At 41.7% G+C, this 18304-nt stretch overlaps 1 protein-coding gene and 1 non-coding gene across 4 annotated transcripts in view; both read left to right on the top strand.

The window, feature by feature from the left end:
* Positions 1-18091, top strand: part of PDE10A (phosphodiesterase 10A) — a 294100-nt gene extending 276009 nt beyond the window's left edge. For all 3 annotated transcript variants that reach the window (XM_034991990.1, XM_034991988.1, XM_034991989.1), the window contains 4 exons: positions 8377-8488; positions 12413-12493; positions 13991-14079; positions 16397-18091. In XM_034991990.1, coding sequence (XP_034847881.1) covers positions 8377-8488; positions 12413-12493; positions 13991-14079; positions 16397-16514 — 400 coding nt within the window. In that variant the 3' untranslated portion in view covers positions 16515-18091. The remainder of the gene's footprint in view (positions 1-8376; positions 8489-12412; positions 12494-13990; positions 14080-16396) is intronic.
* On the top strand, positions 7611-7746 carry LOC118001878. The gene has a single exon (XR_004676868.1). It is a non-coding gene; the product is annotated as a U4 spliceosomal RNA (small nuclear RNA).
* Positions 18092-18304: the final 213 nt, after the last annotated feature.

Genomic DNA, 18304 nt, shown 5'->3' with positions numbered 1-18304 from the left:
ATCTTCTTGGAGAACTATCCCCTTCATTATTATGAAATGGTCGTCTTTACTGCTGATAACTTTTGCTCTGAAGTCTGTCCTGTCTGAAATTAATATAGCTGTTCCCATTTGCTTGTGAATAATGTTAGTGTGGTATCTTTTTCCATTCATTGACTTTTTTTTTTTAAAGATTTATTTATTTATTTGAGAGAGCGAGAATGAGAGAGAGTACACGAGAGGGGGGAGGGTCAGAGGGAGAAGCAGGCTCCTCACTGAGCAGGGAGCCCGATGCGGGACTCGATCCCGGGACTCCAGGATCATGACCTGAGCCGAAGGCAGTTGCTTTAACCAACTGAGCCACCCAGGCGCCCTCTCCATTCATTGACTTTTAATCTCTATGTGTCTTTATATTTAAACTGGGTTTCTTGTAGACAACATATGGTTGGGCTGGGTCTTGTTCTTTAGTCCATTCTGATGACCTCTTTTAATTGGTGTATTTAGACCCCTGACATTTGAAGTGATTATAGATATAGTTGCATTAATATATGCCATGTTTGTTACTCTTTTCTATTCTTCACAGTTGTTCTTTGTTTCTATTTTTGCCTTCCACTCTTTTTCCACCTTTTGTGGCTTTAATTGATTATTTTATATGATTCCATTTTCTCTCCTTTCTTAACATATCATCTATATTTCTTTTTTTTTTTTTTTTACTTTTTTGTAGTGGTTGCCCTAGAGTGAAAGATATTTTTCAGATCCTAAAGCCAATAAGAACATGAAGTTTTGGGGCGCCTGGGTGGCTCAGTCATTAAGCATCTGCCTTCGGCTCAGGTCATGGTCCCAGGGTCCTGGGATCGAGCCCCGCATTGGGCTCCCTGCTCTGCAGGAAGCCTGCTTCTCCCTCTCCCCCTCCCCCTGTTTGTGCTCCCTCTCTCGCTGTGTCTCGCTCAGTCAAATAAATAAAATCCTAAAAAAAAAAAAAAGAACATAAAGTTTTGCTCAACATATTTATGTGTAAGGAAAACCAAATTAAAACCATAATAAACCACTACATGTTCACTAGAATGGCCAAAATTAAAAAGACCAACAATACCCAGGTGATGGCAAGGATGTGAAGCTACTAAAATAGTAACATAGTGCTGGTGGGAGGATAAAATATACAACTGCTTTGGAAAGAACTTTGGAAGTTTCTTAAGTAGCTAAATATATGCTTGTTTTGTGACTCCATTCTCGGGTTACTCGAGAGAAATAAAAGCGTATTGTTCACACAAAGACTCGGACATAAATGTTAACAGCAGCCTTATTCATAACGTATCTAAACTGGAAGCAACCCAAATATCCAACAACAGGTGCATGGATAGACAGTTTCTGGCATTTCTACAATGGAATACTGTTCTATTCAGCAATTTAAAAAATCGGGAACTGCTGACTCATGCAACAACATGGATGAGTCACACAGACATTTCGCTGACTAAAATAGTAGATGCTATATGAAAACATTTTTATGATGCACCAGAATAGGCCAAATGAATTAATAGTGCTAATGATTGTGATAGAACTCAGACTGGCAGTTATGGGCATCGGGTGAAGGACACTGAATGGGAAAAGGGCAGGAGGGGTTTCTGGGTGATGAAGATGTTCCTTGTCTTCATTGGTGTGGTAGTTTGGGACTGAATACATTGTCATACTCCTTGAACTTTATCCTTCAAATGTATGCATTTCATTCTATATAAATTACACCTAAAGTATGAGAAACAAAAAATATACAATCCAGAAATATGATTATATGATAAATATGAATCATCTTTTTTCAAGTGTTTTGTCCTTAAACAAGATAGAGTATGTCAATTCTATCAGTAAGTCTTTAGATAAAATCATTAAAAAAATATATAGAATGGTGTTTAATTCACCAGATGAGATCAAATCTCCTTTCTGAGGAGATTAGTTTTGAGTAAGTTTTTCACTCCATTTAAAATTATTAGGGCATGAAATACTCCCACATTTGACATGGCTTTGGTGGCCTTCCATAGATCTCTTTATGGGGATTCTACAGTGATGTCCGTAAGGAATTGCATATCTGGAGCCGTTGCGTGCTGTCCTTCAAGACGGCAGGCGTCGTGTGCAGTCAGTGACTTTTCTGCAGGTTCAGAACTGCCCTCATGGCTGTGGTTGCAAACCCTTCTCCTCTGCATCTTCTAGAGCCCCTTCTTACGCTCGAGTTAACACGGACATCATTGTCCTATGACTAGGTGTATATCCCACCAGCCATCCTTGCCATGGACGCGTGTGCACTCCTGACACTCCCTAGGGAGCATTACCTGTATCAGGGCAGCTGTTTCTCCAGAAGGCCTGCAGGTTGCAGCCCTCTTTCACCTCGGTGGTAGAATGTAGCTCAGCTGGGCACTGTACAGAAGGGACAGGTACCAACTCCGAATGCGGCTAGCTTTTATATCTTACTCCTAGTTTTCTTGCTCGAGTAATTCTTGCCCAAAAGAAACATGAGCAACTGCTGCCTGCCCTGATTCCGCTAGCCATCAGCACTGATGTCGTCCAGGGGGCAGGTGTCTCCCTTGCTAGCCGGTCCATATTCACGGCAGCCAGGGGCTCTTTGCAAACCGTTTAAATAAAGGATGCTTCTCCAATGCTATTTTTTCTCTATTAGTTAATGGGTAGTCTATAAGCTGGAAATATATTTTTAAATAAATTTTAATGTTTCTGTTATTTTACTGTTTACCTCTGTTTATCAGTATAGTATCTTTTTTTGATTATGAATTCTTGTTCTCTTTTAGAGAATCTCTTTTATACTTTTAATACATCAATTTACTTGATATTGCTGAAATGTCTGTACTTAAATATATGATAATATTAGGTGATAATTTTTGTAGATATCGATTATAATTACTCCATTGCATAGTTGATAAACGACAGACAGTGGCTTCTCTCTTTATACCTAGAATTAATACTGAAACATGAAAAGGTGATATTCATCTGAGGAAATCAATGGCAGACTTTGGCCAAGAATGAAGTTACCTAACGTCTAGAGAAGTGCATCCTTGGGGTGCCTGGGTGGCTCAGTCGTTAAGCGTCTGCCTTCGGCTCAGGTCATGATCCCAGGGTCCTGGGATCGAGTCCTACATCGGGCTCCCTGCTCGGCAGGGGGCCTGCTTCTCCCCCTCCCACTCCTCGTGCTTGTGTTCCTTCTCTCGCTGTGTCTCTCTCTGTCAAATAAATAAATAAAATCTTTAAAAAAAATAAAAAATTTAAAAAATAGAGAAGTGCATCCTTTATTTAAATTAAGAATCTCTGTCTACCTGCCATAGTAAATGCATGGGGGCCTCATTCTGCTAGGTATGTTTTATGTTTCATCTGAAGAACTTGAAATGTAGGGAAACTAAGTTCTAACGTGAAATTGCTAATGTCCTCACTTGATTTAAAGTTACGGTAGCGCATGTTGCTATGTAAGGGCTCTCAATTCTAGAACAAATACAATGATTGTGTTAGGCAAATACATTTTAAGTTAGATGATTTTTTAAAAGTTTTTATTTATTGATTTGACACAGAGAGAGAGAGCACAAACAGACGGCGAAGCAGGGAGAGGGAGAAGCAGGCTCCCCACAGAGCAAGGAGCCCCAAGTTAGGATGATTTTTAATAGCAAATCCCTCTGTGACACACATTTGCTCAAGAGTGATTTCCCTTTGACATGTAGTTATTTTTCTCTCAATGACATTTTGTGAAGAAGCAACATAGGATTCTATAAAATTAAGAATTGAAAACTTGAATTTAAAGTTTACTTTAGTGAGCTCATCACTGCACCATGCTTATGCTTATATCAAAGAGTTATTTGTATTGTGTCATTGGAAACAGTAGGAGTCAAACATCTCATGTACGGTTTTGACTCTGCAGCTGTTCAAATAATATTTTCAGAGAATCCATAGCATCCTGAGTCTGGTTTAATGTTTCAAAAATAGCCACAATGGGTTGTATTATCAGAAAAGTAGTTATCATAAACATGATTTATTTAAGTTACTTAATACTGTGATTTAAAATTCCTTGAAGATAAGTTTAAAAACAAGAAAAGATCATTAAAATGATAATTTAAGGGGGAAAATGATTTAACCTAGTCTCTTTTCAAATATTGTGTATGACGGGATTTTAAAATTAAACAGAAGAGTTAAAATAAGGCTAGATAGTAGTTTCTAAACAAAACACCTGCTAAAACACACCCCAAAAGCTTGCTCTTTACTTAACCACTGGACCCCAGTTTACCCAACCTCAGCCACATTGTAATGAAGACCACCTCATAGTAGAAACCTGGTCTTTGATGAGCTCTTTGTGGATGAGCATTCTAAGATAAGCAGGCATGTATTTATTTTCCTTTTCCTTTTTCTTTTTTCTATTTTCCATGACAGTTCTGTGCTGGACTATCCACTTTAACCTGGGTCCCCAAACACTAATGGAACAGATTTTCTTAGATTAGTAGAAAGTTTGACTTTAAACCCATTTTTCTGTTGATACATGAATGAAGAGGAGTAATTTGAGGTGGAATAAAGAGGCGAATAAAGAGGTGTAACAACTTAAAAGTTGTTTGAGTTTCAAACGTATTTTTCAGTGTGAACGACAGCTTTCTAGCTCTCCCTTCTGGGTACTCCTGTCATCTGAGTAGCCTCCTTTTGGCCTCCAGATCCACTGACCATGTTTTCCACTTTGACCTGTAGGGGCTGGGTCACCCAGCAATCTTGCCCTCCCTCCAGCTTCTGGATTCAGAGACTGGTGGCACTAACAAGAGATGAGAGGGTGGGAGGACAGAAGAGTTGGTGCATTTGTTCCCCTGGTTTCACAGTGCTTCTGGGGAAAGCTCCGTATCCTTGCCCCTTCGGGCTCAGGGCAGGGCCTGCTTGCTGCCACTGACCCTCGGTGCCTCCCCATCCTTAGCCTCCCTTCAGCTTGTCCGTCGGTCCTCCCGTCCCCCTGGGTGTGCCGTCTCTTTCATGTTAGGGTAACCTTGGCTGATAACCTTGGATTGAAGTAGGTAATGTTAACGGTGTTTTAAAACCGGGCCACGTTATTAGGGAGGCCAGAATGATGTCAGAGCCTAGTGAACAGTGAGGGTAGAGAAGTCTTCTGTTTGGAGCTTACTGTGGAAATTAGCTAGTCCTTCAGTCTTTTTGAAATCCAGATATTGACACAAATGAAGAATTGTAATGATAATCATATGAGAACTCATTCTTTGTGTATATATATGTAAATATATAATATATAATCTTCATGTCTCTATTTGAAATCTTTTATAAAGTTACTTATGTTTCATCTGGTCCAGCTTCATGTTTCTGCTTTTCTTCCAATACGACATTGTATCCGTGGCTGATGAACTTTTGTAGAGTGGTGGGGGGCAGTCGGGGCATGGGGAGCATAATGGGAGAGTAACCCACCTGAAATCCTGCATGCTGTGTGGTTTCCTCTCCTTTGGTAAAGTTTTGCGATTCTGTGATCTTCTGATGTGGGAGGAGAATTTTAAGGTAGGATGGCCCTGGTGAGAGGTCAGAATGTCTGCACACCCTGATGGATCCTGTGTCTTTAGTTCCACCTGGTCTGGGATTATGCATGGGGGTTGAGTAGAAGGGAGAGGGACGGGGGGAGGGGGGCTTTGTCACCATAACACCTGCAGATGTTACCGTGTTTCACCTTGGCTCTACCTGACACCCAGAGCCTTCCACCTGTCCCTGTCTCCTGCAGCCATCGGAATCATGCTGCTATCCTCTCTCATTGGACCACTGTGGTCTCCTAAGTGATCTCTCCCCATCCTCCCTTGCCCCTATGATTGTACAAGTCATTCTCCACCAAGATCTCTCTACCACGTGGAGCATGTCACTCCTCTGCTCGCAGCCTCCGCTGTGTGACCATCTGACTTGGAATAGCAGACTTCTGCCTTGTCTCCAGACCGGGCAGCACCCCGTGCTGTGCCTCATCCCTCCACATCAGCCAGACCGGCTTGTTGTTCCTCAAGCTCACCATGTTCCTCATAGACACATTAGAACTTCCACACCTACTCATCTCTAGTGGGACTCTCACAGATCTTCATGCCTCTTTTACAATAATTTTTACAAGCTTGTTCAATGAAACTTTTTACCTTATTTTCTGCGTGTCCATATTAGAATGTTAGTTCTATAAAGAGCAGGGTACTTGATTCATTACTATAACTGTGCCTGATACATAGAGGCACTCAAAAAATTTTGGAATAAATGAATGTAGTCAAACTCCCTGAAATTACTTACCAAAGAATCATCTATAACATAGGCATTGCATTGGGCTCTTTGTTATTTTTGCTGACCCGGTTATACAAGATTGTACCTAGAGTTTAGTTAGCATAAATTCCATCCCTTTCAGAGTTGATTATCAGAACGCATGATGAATTAAGCGGCTATCCCAGTTAGACCTACCTTCCATTCGTGGAAAGAAATAAAATTATTCCAATTTACATTAATATTTCCAGGCAACCATGACCATCTAACTGATTTGTCATTGAGAGTAAAAGATAAGTAATTTATTAAAGGCATTTAATAAAAACGTTCTTACCTGTTTATTCTTACTTTTTTGGTTACCAGTAAAATAATTACTGTTGAATTGTTTTGTCTAAGTAATTTTGACAGTGAAATCTGAATGACAACTGGGGTCATAATCTTCTCAACCTTAATAGTAACCACACTACCTGTGAAATCCCGTCCAGGGAGAAAATTGGTTCCTTGCGTCCTACAGTGTGCCCAGTTCTGTTAACATTTCTTGTTTTGTGGATTTACGAGATAAATCTTTTTTGAGGTAAAGCTTGTTAGAATGTTCAGCCAACAAAAGTAAATGTTGAGGTGTATATGTGAATATAAATGAGATTGAATTATTTCAATCTTATGAAACAGCCATAGTTTTGTTTTCATGTTCTGTTTCTGTTTAATGAATTTACCTGTTGAATAAACAGATGACAAATTCGTTCTTCTAGAAGCCCAAATCCAGAAATATTCTTCCTTTAAACCACAAAGTGCTTATTAGGAAACTCCCGCATCAAGAAAATACGGAGTTTCCTGATCACGTTGAGGAATTTGGATCTTCACACGGCATCTGTTTGGGGTCACAAGAAGGGTGCACAGAAGTCTCATCAGCCATTTAGTCTGCCCCAATAAAGACGTGTTCTTAAGGAAAGTGAGGTTGTAAAAGTGATTTTAATTAAGGAAATGGCCTAAAGGAAGCGGACTGATGGGAACTAAAGGAGCCTTGCAAGGGATCGGTGTCCCAGACGCAGGTAACAGACCAGGCAGGGTCTCCCAAATAGCCAGGAATCTGTGCGTGGGAGAGCCGCTACATGAGAGGCTCGGCCACAGCGATGGATAGGCATTCTTAATATGCCGTCTGCCCTGGTGGGGGCAGGCTCAGGACCCAGGGCCGGGCTGTGCCCCTGGAGGGGACCATCTGTGCGGTTACAAGAACTAAGGCATTATTTAGCGGAGGCGGCGGCGGATTCCCGAGACTCGTTAGAATGTACATATGAGCTGGAAATGGTCACATCTCATTTGCCCCACAATTTTGTATCTTTCCTGATCATTTGCCTTTTAAAGTATGTAATTTGCTTCATAAAAGTTAAAGTCAGAGCTTTGTGCAGTGGCAGTATCGTAGCCAATGAGGTTTATCCGAGGCGCGATTATTGCTAAAAGTCAAAGTCAGTATATTAAAATTCCTTACTAATCAGCGGTTCGTGCCATAGATTTCATTTAGGTCACCAGACCAAATCCATTAAAATTGTAGGGGTATGTCCGTTTCAAGTCTTCAAGCAGTTTTTTTCTTTTTCTTCAAGAAGAAAGATTAAACCAAACCACATTTAGAAAAAAAGAAGTCAAAATGTGAATGCAAAGCAACTGAAAAAGAGGACTCATTTCTTTGGAGGTTAGAGTTTGCAAAGTGTTGGGAGGCAGCTCCCATCACGCATGCTGAGCACCTGCGTCTGCTCTGGCCTTGTCTTGAGCTGCTTGCGCCGTGGGGCAGTCATTCATTTCTCTGCACCTCACATTTTTCATATATAAACAAAAGGATGGGGGTAGATTTTTTTCTTCAAGGTTTCTTCACCCTGTACATTTGCAGAACTCCATGAGGATTTAGGTGGCCCCAGAGCCATGCCCAACTGTCTTGATGACAGCAATGATACTGAGGTGCACCGTAACCCTTCCCGGGGCAGTGACAGAGGTGACCCAGGTCCTTCCAGCTGAAGCAACACTGCTTCTCTCCCCGCCCACTCTCCTCCCAGTGGCCAAGTAATGCCTGCTATTTAAGCCTTATTCCTGAAAATGCACAAGTCTTTCTAGCCTTTACTGTAAGAGTGCAAATGCCACGCTGACCTGTTTTGTGTTATTGTGTTCTAGAGATCGTGTCATTGGTTTGATGATGACTGCCTGTGATCTTTGTTCTGTAACAAAGCTGTGGCCGGTTACAAAATTGACAGCAAATGATATATATGCAGAGTTCTGGGCTGAGGTATGTTTTTGATTTTTATATGAACATTAAAAATGAGAAAAAGTCTGATGAGAAAGTAAATATATGGGTAAATTAGTAACAATGTCTTAGTAGCTCAGGTTGCTTGTTACTTCAAAAAACAGTATACTGTCAGTCACATGCCATAGGAGAATTAGCATTTCTACACAGATGCAGACATACAGCCCATGAGATTGTGGGACCCCAGTCTCACAGGCTGTGTATGTCTGCAGTTGGAAATTGGGGACATAATTACCTTGTACCATAGATGTACAAGATTCTGTAAATACTCCAGATGGTCAATTATGAGTTCCATAGAATATGTGGGCTTTTAACTCGTGATACCTCTGACATGTGAGGCAACCATGGAACTTAATTTCATTAATACCCTCTTCTTGACTGAATTATCTCAATTATCAGAAATGTGTGTTTGAGTTCTCATTTTGCTTTCTGAATTGTCCAAGAAGAAGTAGAACACTCTCTTATTAACATGAACCCACAAATACCTAGCCCCCTGCATATTCAAAGATTACTTTAGGGAAACAAATGAAATAAAATGTTTGTGTACCTCATTTGGTTTGAAGAAGTAAAGGTAAATTTGGAGGGCCAAGAGTTTGGTCGTTGCTAATTGAAACCATTCAGCCTCACCCGTATAAAAGAATGGATGTAAAAAGTAAAAACCAGCCAATCATTCAGTTGATAGTTCAATAGAAAAGATTTATAATGTTATTTTTTTTCACGATGGCAAAGCCAAAAAAAATGCTTGTTGGGTGAGAACCACAGGCCTGGAGTTGATTATACTCACAGTGTTATTTCTCCAGAATGCCTACACATTGTGCATGCAAATTCTTGCATGTTTTTTATTTTATAGTGTGTATCCCAGGATCTAGTTACTATCAGACTTAATTAAGAAGGTTGTTTTAGGTATACATGTCTGAACTGTAATCTCTGACTTTATTAGCCGTTAACTTAATTTGCATATGTGTCTAAAAGTAGTAACCCAGAGTACATTCTGTAAATATCACATAAGGAAAACTGGTCTGAAGCTAGCTTATTGTTTTGCAAATAATTTTATTTAACTAATATAATTCATACTTTCATAATTGTATTTGTATTCTAAAATATGAATCAAAATGTGACAGATATGCTATGTAGATTTCCCTGCTCTCTTTTGCACTGATTAAACAGTCCACAAAGACTGATTAAGCTCCCAAAGTGCACATGGATGCTGTCTTCAGGGATCTCACAGTCCATGGGAGGAAGCAGAGGTCATCACTGGGTCTTGCTGGCTCACTTACCAGATGTCCGCTAGATCCCATCTCTGCCCGCCACCCACCCCAATTCCTGCCCCAAGACTTGGCCACCTTGTGCCTGAATCCCTGCAGCATTCTGACCTAGGTCCCTGCCTTTTCCTTTAGACTTAGACTAACAGTCACACAGAGTGTGGTGTTTGATGTCCTGGTGCTGGAGATGGGCATCCTGCTGTAGCACGTGGGATCAAACCTCAGACCAGCTTTGTGACTCACCTCTGTACTTTAGTTGTCACATCTGCAGGTTAGGGATGACTCTAATGTTGTTCCCAGTCTGTCCCTCCATGCTGTTGTGATAGAGACAGAAGTCATGAACTTGATCTCCAAAGCCCACTGCTTCACCAGGCTATTTCCTCGTCTCAGCCCCTCTGGCTTCCCTGAGTCAAGTCCCTCTCGCGGCCATCAAGGTCAACTTCTCCCCCCACCCCCGTGCCCCCCTGCCTGCCCTCTGCAGCTTCCTCTGCAAGCCCCACTCTGGGCCAGTACTTCCTGGGACGCATACTCTGCAGTACTTCGTTGTTTTCCTGTGTAGCACTGATCCTTATTTGTGAGTACTGTACATAGTCAAATCTTTGTTTATCCACAGTCTTTTTACTTACTGGACTTGTAATATCCTTGAGCAAGGGGCCTGGTTAGTTTCACTCACTTAGAACAGGAATGGAAAAAGTTTGAGAACCATGGAACTAATATTTAAAGTGATAACACGGGAGGAGAAGCTGGACTCAAGTGCCTCCGTCCTGCTGATAGAGCCCGTCCTGGGGGTCCTGTCATTTGTGCTTGGCCTCTGTCCTGCCGATAGAACCCTTCGTGGGGGTCCTAGTCATTTGTGCTTGACCTCTGTCCTGCTGATAGAACCCTTTATGGGGTTCTCATCATTTGTTCTTGGCCTCTGTCCCGCACATAGAGCCCTTTGTGAGGATTCTCCTCATTTGTTCTTGGCCTAGTTCCGCAATAGAACCCTTCCTGTGGGTTCTTGACATTTGTGCTTGGCCTCTGTCCTACCAATAGAACCCTTCATGGGGTTCTCATCATTTGTTCTTGACCTTTCTCCCACACATAGAACCCTTCGTGGTGGTCCTAGTCAGTTGTGCTTGGCCTCTGTCCCGCCGATAGAACCCTTTCTGGTGGTTCTTGACATTTATGCTTGGCCTCTGTCCTGCTGAGAGAACCCTTCGTGGGGGTTCTCCTCATTTGTTCTTGGCCTCTGTCCTGCCGATGAGCCCTTCATGGGGGTTTTCGTCATTTGTTCTTGGCCTCTGTTCCACAGATAGAACTCTTTGTTGGGGTTCTATCTTTTGTGCTTGGCCTCTGTCCTGCACATAGAACGCTTTGTGGGAGTTCTCGTCATTTGTTCTTGGCCTCTGTCCTGCCAATAGAACCCTTTGTTGGGGTTGTAGTCATTTGTTCTTGGCCTCTGTCCTCCACATAGAACCCTTCATGGGGGTCCTCGTCATTTGTTCTTGGCTTCTGTCCTGCACAAAGTACCCTTTGTGGGAGTTCTCGTCATTTGTTCTTGGCCTCTGTCCTGCACATAGACCCTTTCGTGGGGGTTCTAGTCATTTGTTCTTGGCCTCTGTCTTGTAGATAGAACCCTTTGTGGGGTGTCTTGTCCTTTGTGCTTGGCCTCTGTCCTGCACATAGAACCCTTTTGGGGGTTCTTGTCATTTGTTCTTGGCTTCTGTCCTGCCAAAACCCTTTGTGGGGGTCCTAGTCATTTGTTCTTGGCTTCTGTCCTGCAGTAAAACCCTTCGTGGGGGTTCTCGATGTTTGTGCTTGGCCTCTGTCCCTGCAATAGAACCTTTTGTGGGGGTTCTCATCATTTGTTTTGGACCTACATTAGCAAATCTAGGATGTTTTTAGTTCTCCACCTCTGATTTCTGAAAATAAGCATGATTGTGAAGTAATTAAAGTAACTGAATAATGAAGAAATGTGAGGGAATAGTGGTGTAGCAAGGAAAAAGTTGGGGTATGTTAAGAAAAAAGATTTTAACAATCTTTAACAAATAACTAAAAAGAGGAAGATAATTTTTAAAATCTATAAAATGGGTACAAGAATATCTAACTCCTAGTATTTCATGATTAAATAAAATAGTATTTATATGTTACCTATCCCAGAGCCTGCAAAATAGGAAATCTTTAATAAACATCTGTGACTGTAACCTTTATGGTGATGTGCATCCCGTTATACTGCATCTTTACTAACACATTTTAGCAGACCAGTCTTGATATACATTATTTCTCTCTAAAGCCTCGCTTCATCCAGTTCAACACACGTGAAAATTCATTTGAAAAATAAGTGAGAAAAAGGCCTTGAGGTTATTCCATGCTTTGTTCTTGTCATTCCTCCTCACTATTATCTGAGTCTCCTCTTGTTACAGCTTTCACTAACCTCTGCACAGTGGAACCGGGAGAGATACCTGCATTCCTGGTAATTTCATTGAGAAAAGCCAAATGATGATACGTTAAGTTTTTATTGTTTTGACATTTGTTTGCATCAATAGCCAGAAGCATTATCCATTGTGAAGAAAATTAATAAATAAAGGGAACAACTCATTAATACCAAGACTTTATAGTGGCTTATAAGTTGAGAAAGCTTGGTTTTTCCTGTTTCTCTTAGGGCGATGAGATGAAAAAGTTGGGAATACAACCTATTCCCATGATGGACAGAGACAAGAAGGACGAGGTCCCACAAGGCCAGGTATGAATTCTGTTGAAAAGTCAAATAATTTCAGGCAGTCATAAAATCACATGTGAATTAAAAGTATATGCCATCTTGTAGAACCCAGGACCACTTGAAAACTTCTGCATTTAGATGGAGTTTGGGGATCATAAGGCCAGGATTAGGAAATCGTAGTTGGGTTTAAAGAAGCCACAACTGCCCGAACCGTCAGCTCTTTCCACCGATGGAATCATAGTAACCAATGGCTTAAAATGGAGGGATAGAGGAGTTTGAATTGTTAATATTTTTAACAAGCAGAAAATCTTTTGTCATTGAATGTGCAAAGGTATTTTTTAGAGAGTAACATAGATTTTGATCAGGCCCACTTTTCCTAATGAATAATGCATAGTATTTTAGTACATTTTGAATTTTGTCTTACCACCAGTTGACATTAATTATTATTTTTTCAGGTCTTACCACATGATTTATGTCAATGTTTTGATGTTTTGACAGCTCTCGTGCCTGTCAGTTTTGCATGTGTGATGCGATCTATTTCTCAGATTATAGTCTTTTTAAACTACCCCTCTTCTAACACCATAACAGGGAAGTTAGTTATGGACACATAATTATAGAATTTCGTTTAGAAAACATTTCAGAAAACTCACAGGATGATGGTTTTGGATAAGTTCTCAAGCTTTCCTATTTCACTGAAAGTTAATTTATTCACTATTCATACCAAAGGTGAAGCAAGTCCCCAGTTTTTCAGAGACGTCAGCATAGAGAAGGGCCGCGTGGTTTTCTCACCCCTGTGGTCCTCGGTTCGCAGTGTGTTCGTGTGCTTAGCCGCTGCATCCAACAGGGTGCTCCCTGTTCTTCCCTGCTGAACACACACCGACATGCCCAGCCCCACGTGCCTATTGCATGTGGTTCTTGCAGTTTAATTTCTTTTTAATATTGTTTATGGAACTTTCCCATATATTTGCTCACAGAGATCTGTCTTTCCTGTCCGGCATCTTCTTTTCATGTCCTTTTGTAAAGGTCCTGTCTCATTGTGTGATTATATAAAAAAAAAAGGGAGGGGGAGAAAGAAAGTCTCTGGAGACCAAGCAAGGCACCAACAGCCAAGGATAGCAAGCCCACGAAACACCTGCACAGATTCCCAAATACTAAGTTGGAGAAGAGGCCACCTGTAGAAGAATAGCAGGTTGACTTTGAAATGTCTATGGTAGAAGACTAACTTTGACTTAGAGACAAGAACAGTGCTTGAATTATAACTTGACTGATCTATAAATGGAATCTCATTGAATGTTGAACTTGGGTTTGGGATGAGCCTCTTTTGATGTGTGTTACTTCGTGGACGTATTTTAAGGCATTTTTAAATGCACTCTGCAGCAGTATTTATTGAGCCCAAATATCAGGGAGCAAAACTAGAACATTTAATTTTATAGCTAGGCTTGAGAAATAGAAGCCTCAGCTGGGAGGTTGTTGCTAACCTGCACTTTTGTGTCTTGTTGTGCGTGGCCCTGCACGAGGCAGCTGGGGTTCTACAACGCTGTGGCCATCCCCTGCTACACCACCCTCACCCAGATCTTCCCGCCCACCGAGCCTCTCCTCAAAGCGTGCAGGTATGTACCACTGCTCAGGCTGGGGTGTGATGTAACAAAAGGATGAAGACTCCGTATGGAATTTTCCTCTCCATCAATGTGTGTGCTGTGTCTTATTACAGTAAATGTCATTTTATGGGCTGTGTGTTTGCCTAGGTAACAAGTATATGTTAAGAGTATTCATAAAGTCCTTCATTCACCAAAAAGGAGCAAGAAGGTATCTGGTTTGGGTTTGGGTTTTGTTAGGACCCAGGGATCCATGCCCAATGCGTTTTTAAAAAGACAGAACCATAATGTGTATTTGGGACTGCTCCTTGGAAAGAGGCTCAGCTTAATCCCACAGTTTATTGTGTAAATGAGGAGGGGGAGCCTTGACTGGGATCTTCTTTCTCTGTGAGTTTTAGTTTCTTCCCAAAAGAGATATGAGCCCTCTGTCATCCGTCCCAGCTTCTAAATCCTCTGCATCCTTTTCTCATTGCTTTTGAGGGATGCGCTCAGCTAAGAACATTGGAATTTTTTTAGGATTTTCATGTTACTTTGAAAAGAAGTTCCGTCTGGGGAGGTCAAAGGGCAGTGAGCAGAGCAGCCCTGTGTATTGATTTTCTGCAAGAGAACTGGTGTCCTGCTTATTTTTCCAACTGTTTAGCCATGGAGCACCCTTGGGGGTTGGGTGGGCACAGTGGGGGACAGAGGACAGAGGCAGGATTTTGAACAAAACCAGAGCCTTTGGATACTCCCACCCTCTGCTGTTGAAACTCATTTCATAAACGAATTATTGTGAGGAAAACAAAGGAAACCAACAAGGAGGGAGATGTTTTTTCCTATGTAAGTGATGGTTTCTCTTCTCTGCTCTTGGGGAGGTGAACATAACTTCCCAGCTGATTTTGTTGAGCCATCACTGACCTTAATCAGCAGTTAGTTCATTAAAATATTATCTTATTATGTAAGGACTAAGCCATGTGGATAATATGGAGTATGAGCTGGGACTCATTCCTGATGGAATCGGGTTGGAAAAGTCAGTGCCCCACCAAAGAGAAATGGCAATATCAATCAAAATCCATGTAATTAAAAAAAAAAATCCTAGGTAGTAGTCAAAAGTCCTTTCCTATCCAAAAATTATCTGTATTTTCTGTTAAATATCCAGAACCAGCAGAATGAGTGCTTGCTGTCATTATCGAACACGAGGATAGGGATTCCTCTGTCTCAGCAGCTTTGATGCATTCTTGCTTCATTGACTTGGCTGAACCATATAATCTCTTAAAGGCTATTTTAATCTTATTAACACTTAAAAAAAATTCATGTGTCATTGGTGTCCAAGGAAATGTGGCAACATTAGTGTAGGTCTTTTTTCCAGTATATCAAAAATCTCTTAAGTTCTGGGCAAATAATATGTGGTAATATGGCACAAAAGCTAAAAGTGTTCCATTTTTCAGGTTATATTTTAGAGATTTCTTTTGTCCAGAGGTGTCTTTGCATTATGTGTGCTTTGTATGACTTGTGTGTTTGCTAGTGCAAGGTTCCCTTCTGATTTTGGCTTTGTATATAAGAAAGCAAGGTGCAAGGTGGGAAGTGTTGATAAGATCTCTGCCCGGTCAGCCACATGGGGCGAGGTGGTGGTGGTCACACTGTTCAAGGAGATTAGGATTCCCACAGCATTTGAACAGCAGATTTGGAAAGAGAAAGACCCGTGGAGAGGGGGGCGAGCAGCCTGCGTCTGAGACCACAAGTTGCCAGAACGCGAAGATGGCTTTACTGCAACAAAGAAATTTCTAACATTGGTCCTACGTGTAACTTACAGTGACTTTTTATATAGGACAGTGTTCAAAATAAGGCTAGTCCCCAGTTCCCAGTATGAGGTGGCAGGGACCCCAAGCTGGCACCCTGTCCCTGCCCGCAGAGCGGGAGCTCCTGGCTAGCGGTGCTGTGGCCGAACGTTCTTGCCGCCCAGGCCTCCCTTCCTCCCCATTTACCTCCATGCTCTTGGCTAGTGCACCCTGTGGCTTGTGCCCCTTTCCAGGTCGTCCTTTCTCACTGATTACGAGATGGTGTGTCCTGATCTGAGCTCTCCTGTTGCCCCTGTCGTTTGGTGCTCCTGGACAAGGTGGCCCCCCTCCCCAGCCTTGCTGGCCACAGAATGTGCTGCCGGACCACGTCAGGGAGACGTGCTGGGACCCTGCCCGGCCACAGCAGGCTGGTCCTTGTCGGCCTCAGAAGGGCACCAGAAGGCCATCGTGCTCGGCTATACCTCGGGGGCGGGGGGGCAGAGGGTGCTTAATGTTTGAGACTGAGCCCAGAAATCCTTCTTAAACACCCTTGTCCCCGCATCTTTTATCCTTAGGAATAACCTCAGCCAGTGGGAGAAGGTGATCCGAGGGGAGGAGAGTGCGGTGTGGATCTCATCCCAGCCAGGGGCCCACGGGCCCTCGGAGAAGCTGCCTGTGAAGATCGATGACTGACGGCCACTCGATGAGCTGTCCCACCTAGACACGCTCGTCCTGCTTCTTTGACTTTTCTTCCTTTTATTTTCACGGGGGGAAACCTACACCTGGTAACTAGGACACAAGCCTCTCGAAGAAGGTAACATCAAGGAAACACGTCAAGCCGACGACTCCCCACCAGTCTCCTCTGTGACGCGTCAGAGACAGTGATCAACCAGGACCACCCCATGGCCAGAAATCAGCCGTCCGAGGGACTCCAGTTGTCTTGTGAACTGGCCTTTTTTAACAGGCTCACGTTGCTGAGGCCTTAGTGGGAATGGACAAGAATTATTCAGAAGGGGGTACTTTTCCATTGTATCTTTCTAGTGAGGGGTTAAAATGGTACTATTATGATATTGTACTTTGGCTTTAACACCAATGTTGCTTTGATGTTGTTGGTTATAAATAGGAATTTTTACACATTACTATTGTGAATGTTCGTGTGTGACCTACTCATAATTAGCGTGAACTGTAGCACGGCCTCAGGACGAGTGTCATCGAGGTGACAGTAAGAGGTGTCTTTCTGCAATCAGTGGTGGAGAATAGATTCTTGTCTCAGAGCCTCATGAATTAAAAGTTAGGTGGACGAAAAATGTATTCTCTAAGTTTATACTAAAGTGCTTGGGTGAATAGATCTAACACTAAAGGAGGTAGACTTTGTATCCTCTTGAGAAGAGATGCAGATATACATCAGAATAAATCTCAAAATTCCAAGTATCAATTCAAAAAATGTCAAAGAATATTTTTTATTTTTTTCTTCATTGTAGGCAAATTTGTAAACACTTTGCGTAAAGAACAAACAAAAGCAAGGCATATGAATTTTTCTTAACAGACAGGTCTTATGGGATGTCAAATGTGAATTTTAATAATGATTTCTTTATATTTTCACTTGGTGTCATTGCAAAATTTTAGACTCACATTCAAAATGAGAGGTTTATTCTACGGATTATTTAATTAAAATACCATACATTTCTCTTAAAATCAAATTAAACCATAAAATTTAAGTCTTGTGTAATTTTTACTTTGCTCTGCTGCACCCATCCCCCAGTTTGCCCCCTGCTTTGTGCTCCTCGGTCACATTTCCTTAAGCACTCTGTCCACGACAGGAAGTAGGAGAGCACAGTGCGAACGCATCGTGGTGCATTTTTATTCTCTCTCCTCTGCTCCAGGATCAAGCATCTATATCCAAACCTGTAGTTTGGACAGTCTTCTGTATAATTTTTAGTAGACTAGTATTACTCTACCATATAAGTGTTGCAAAAAAATACACAAAAGTAGTAGTCTGGACCCCTTCCTACAAGGATTATAAGCCAGTCACTTCTGGTGCACATTAGAGCTGTCGAGATTTTTAGCACAATGGCGAGGTCACCTCCAGAGCTATGGTTAGTCCTGACCTGAAGGAATGAGAGAACTCTCAAGAAGTGATCAGCAGATCCATAACAGACAGCTTATCTGCTATTCACTTGGCAGGAAACTGGAATATTACTTTTGATAAAATAAATTTTTAAAATATTCTTTTACATATTCAATACTGTACACATTGTTATTCATATGGTTTTTTGCAAAAAAGAAGTCAGATGTTCCTACAACATGATTTAAGTTGTAGCAGAGTTAGCTATATAGAAACATTGTTCTTATTTTAAAATTAACACTATGTGTTCAATTTCCCTGTGGGCTTCTGAAAGTTGCCATCTTCCCTCCCTGGCACTCCATTTGCTATTGTAATTATACAATATGAGGTAAAATGAAATATCTAAAGAGAGAAATAC

Source organism: Mirounga leonina, unplaced genomic scaffold (assembly GCF_011800145.1).
Source record: "Mirounga leonina isolate KUSES-001 unplaced genomic scaffold, KU_Mleo_1.0 Mir_54, whole genome shotgun sequence".
In the NCBI taxonomy this organism is placed as follows: Eukaryota; Metazoa; Chordata; class Mammalia; order Carnivora; family Phocidae; genus Mirounga; species Mirounga leonina.
This window is presented reverse-complemented; position numbering and strand designations above follow the sequence as displayed.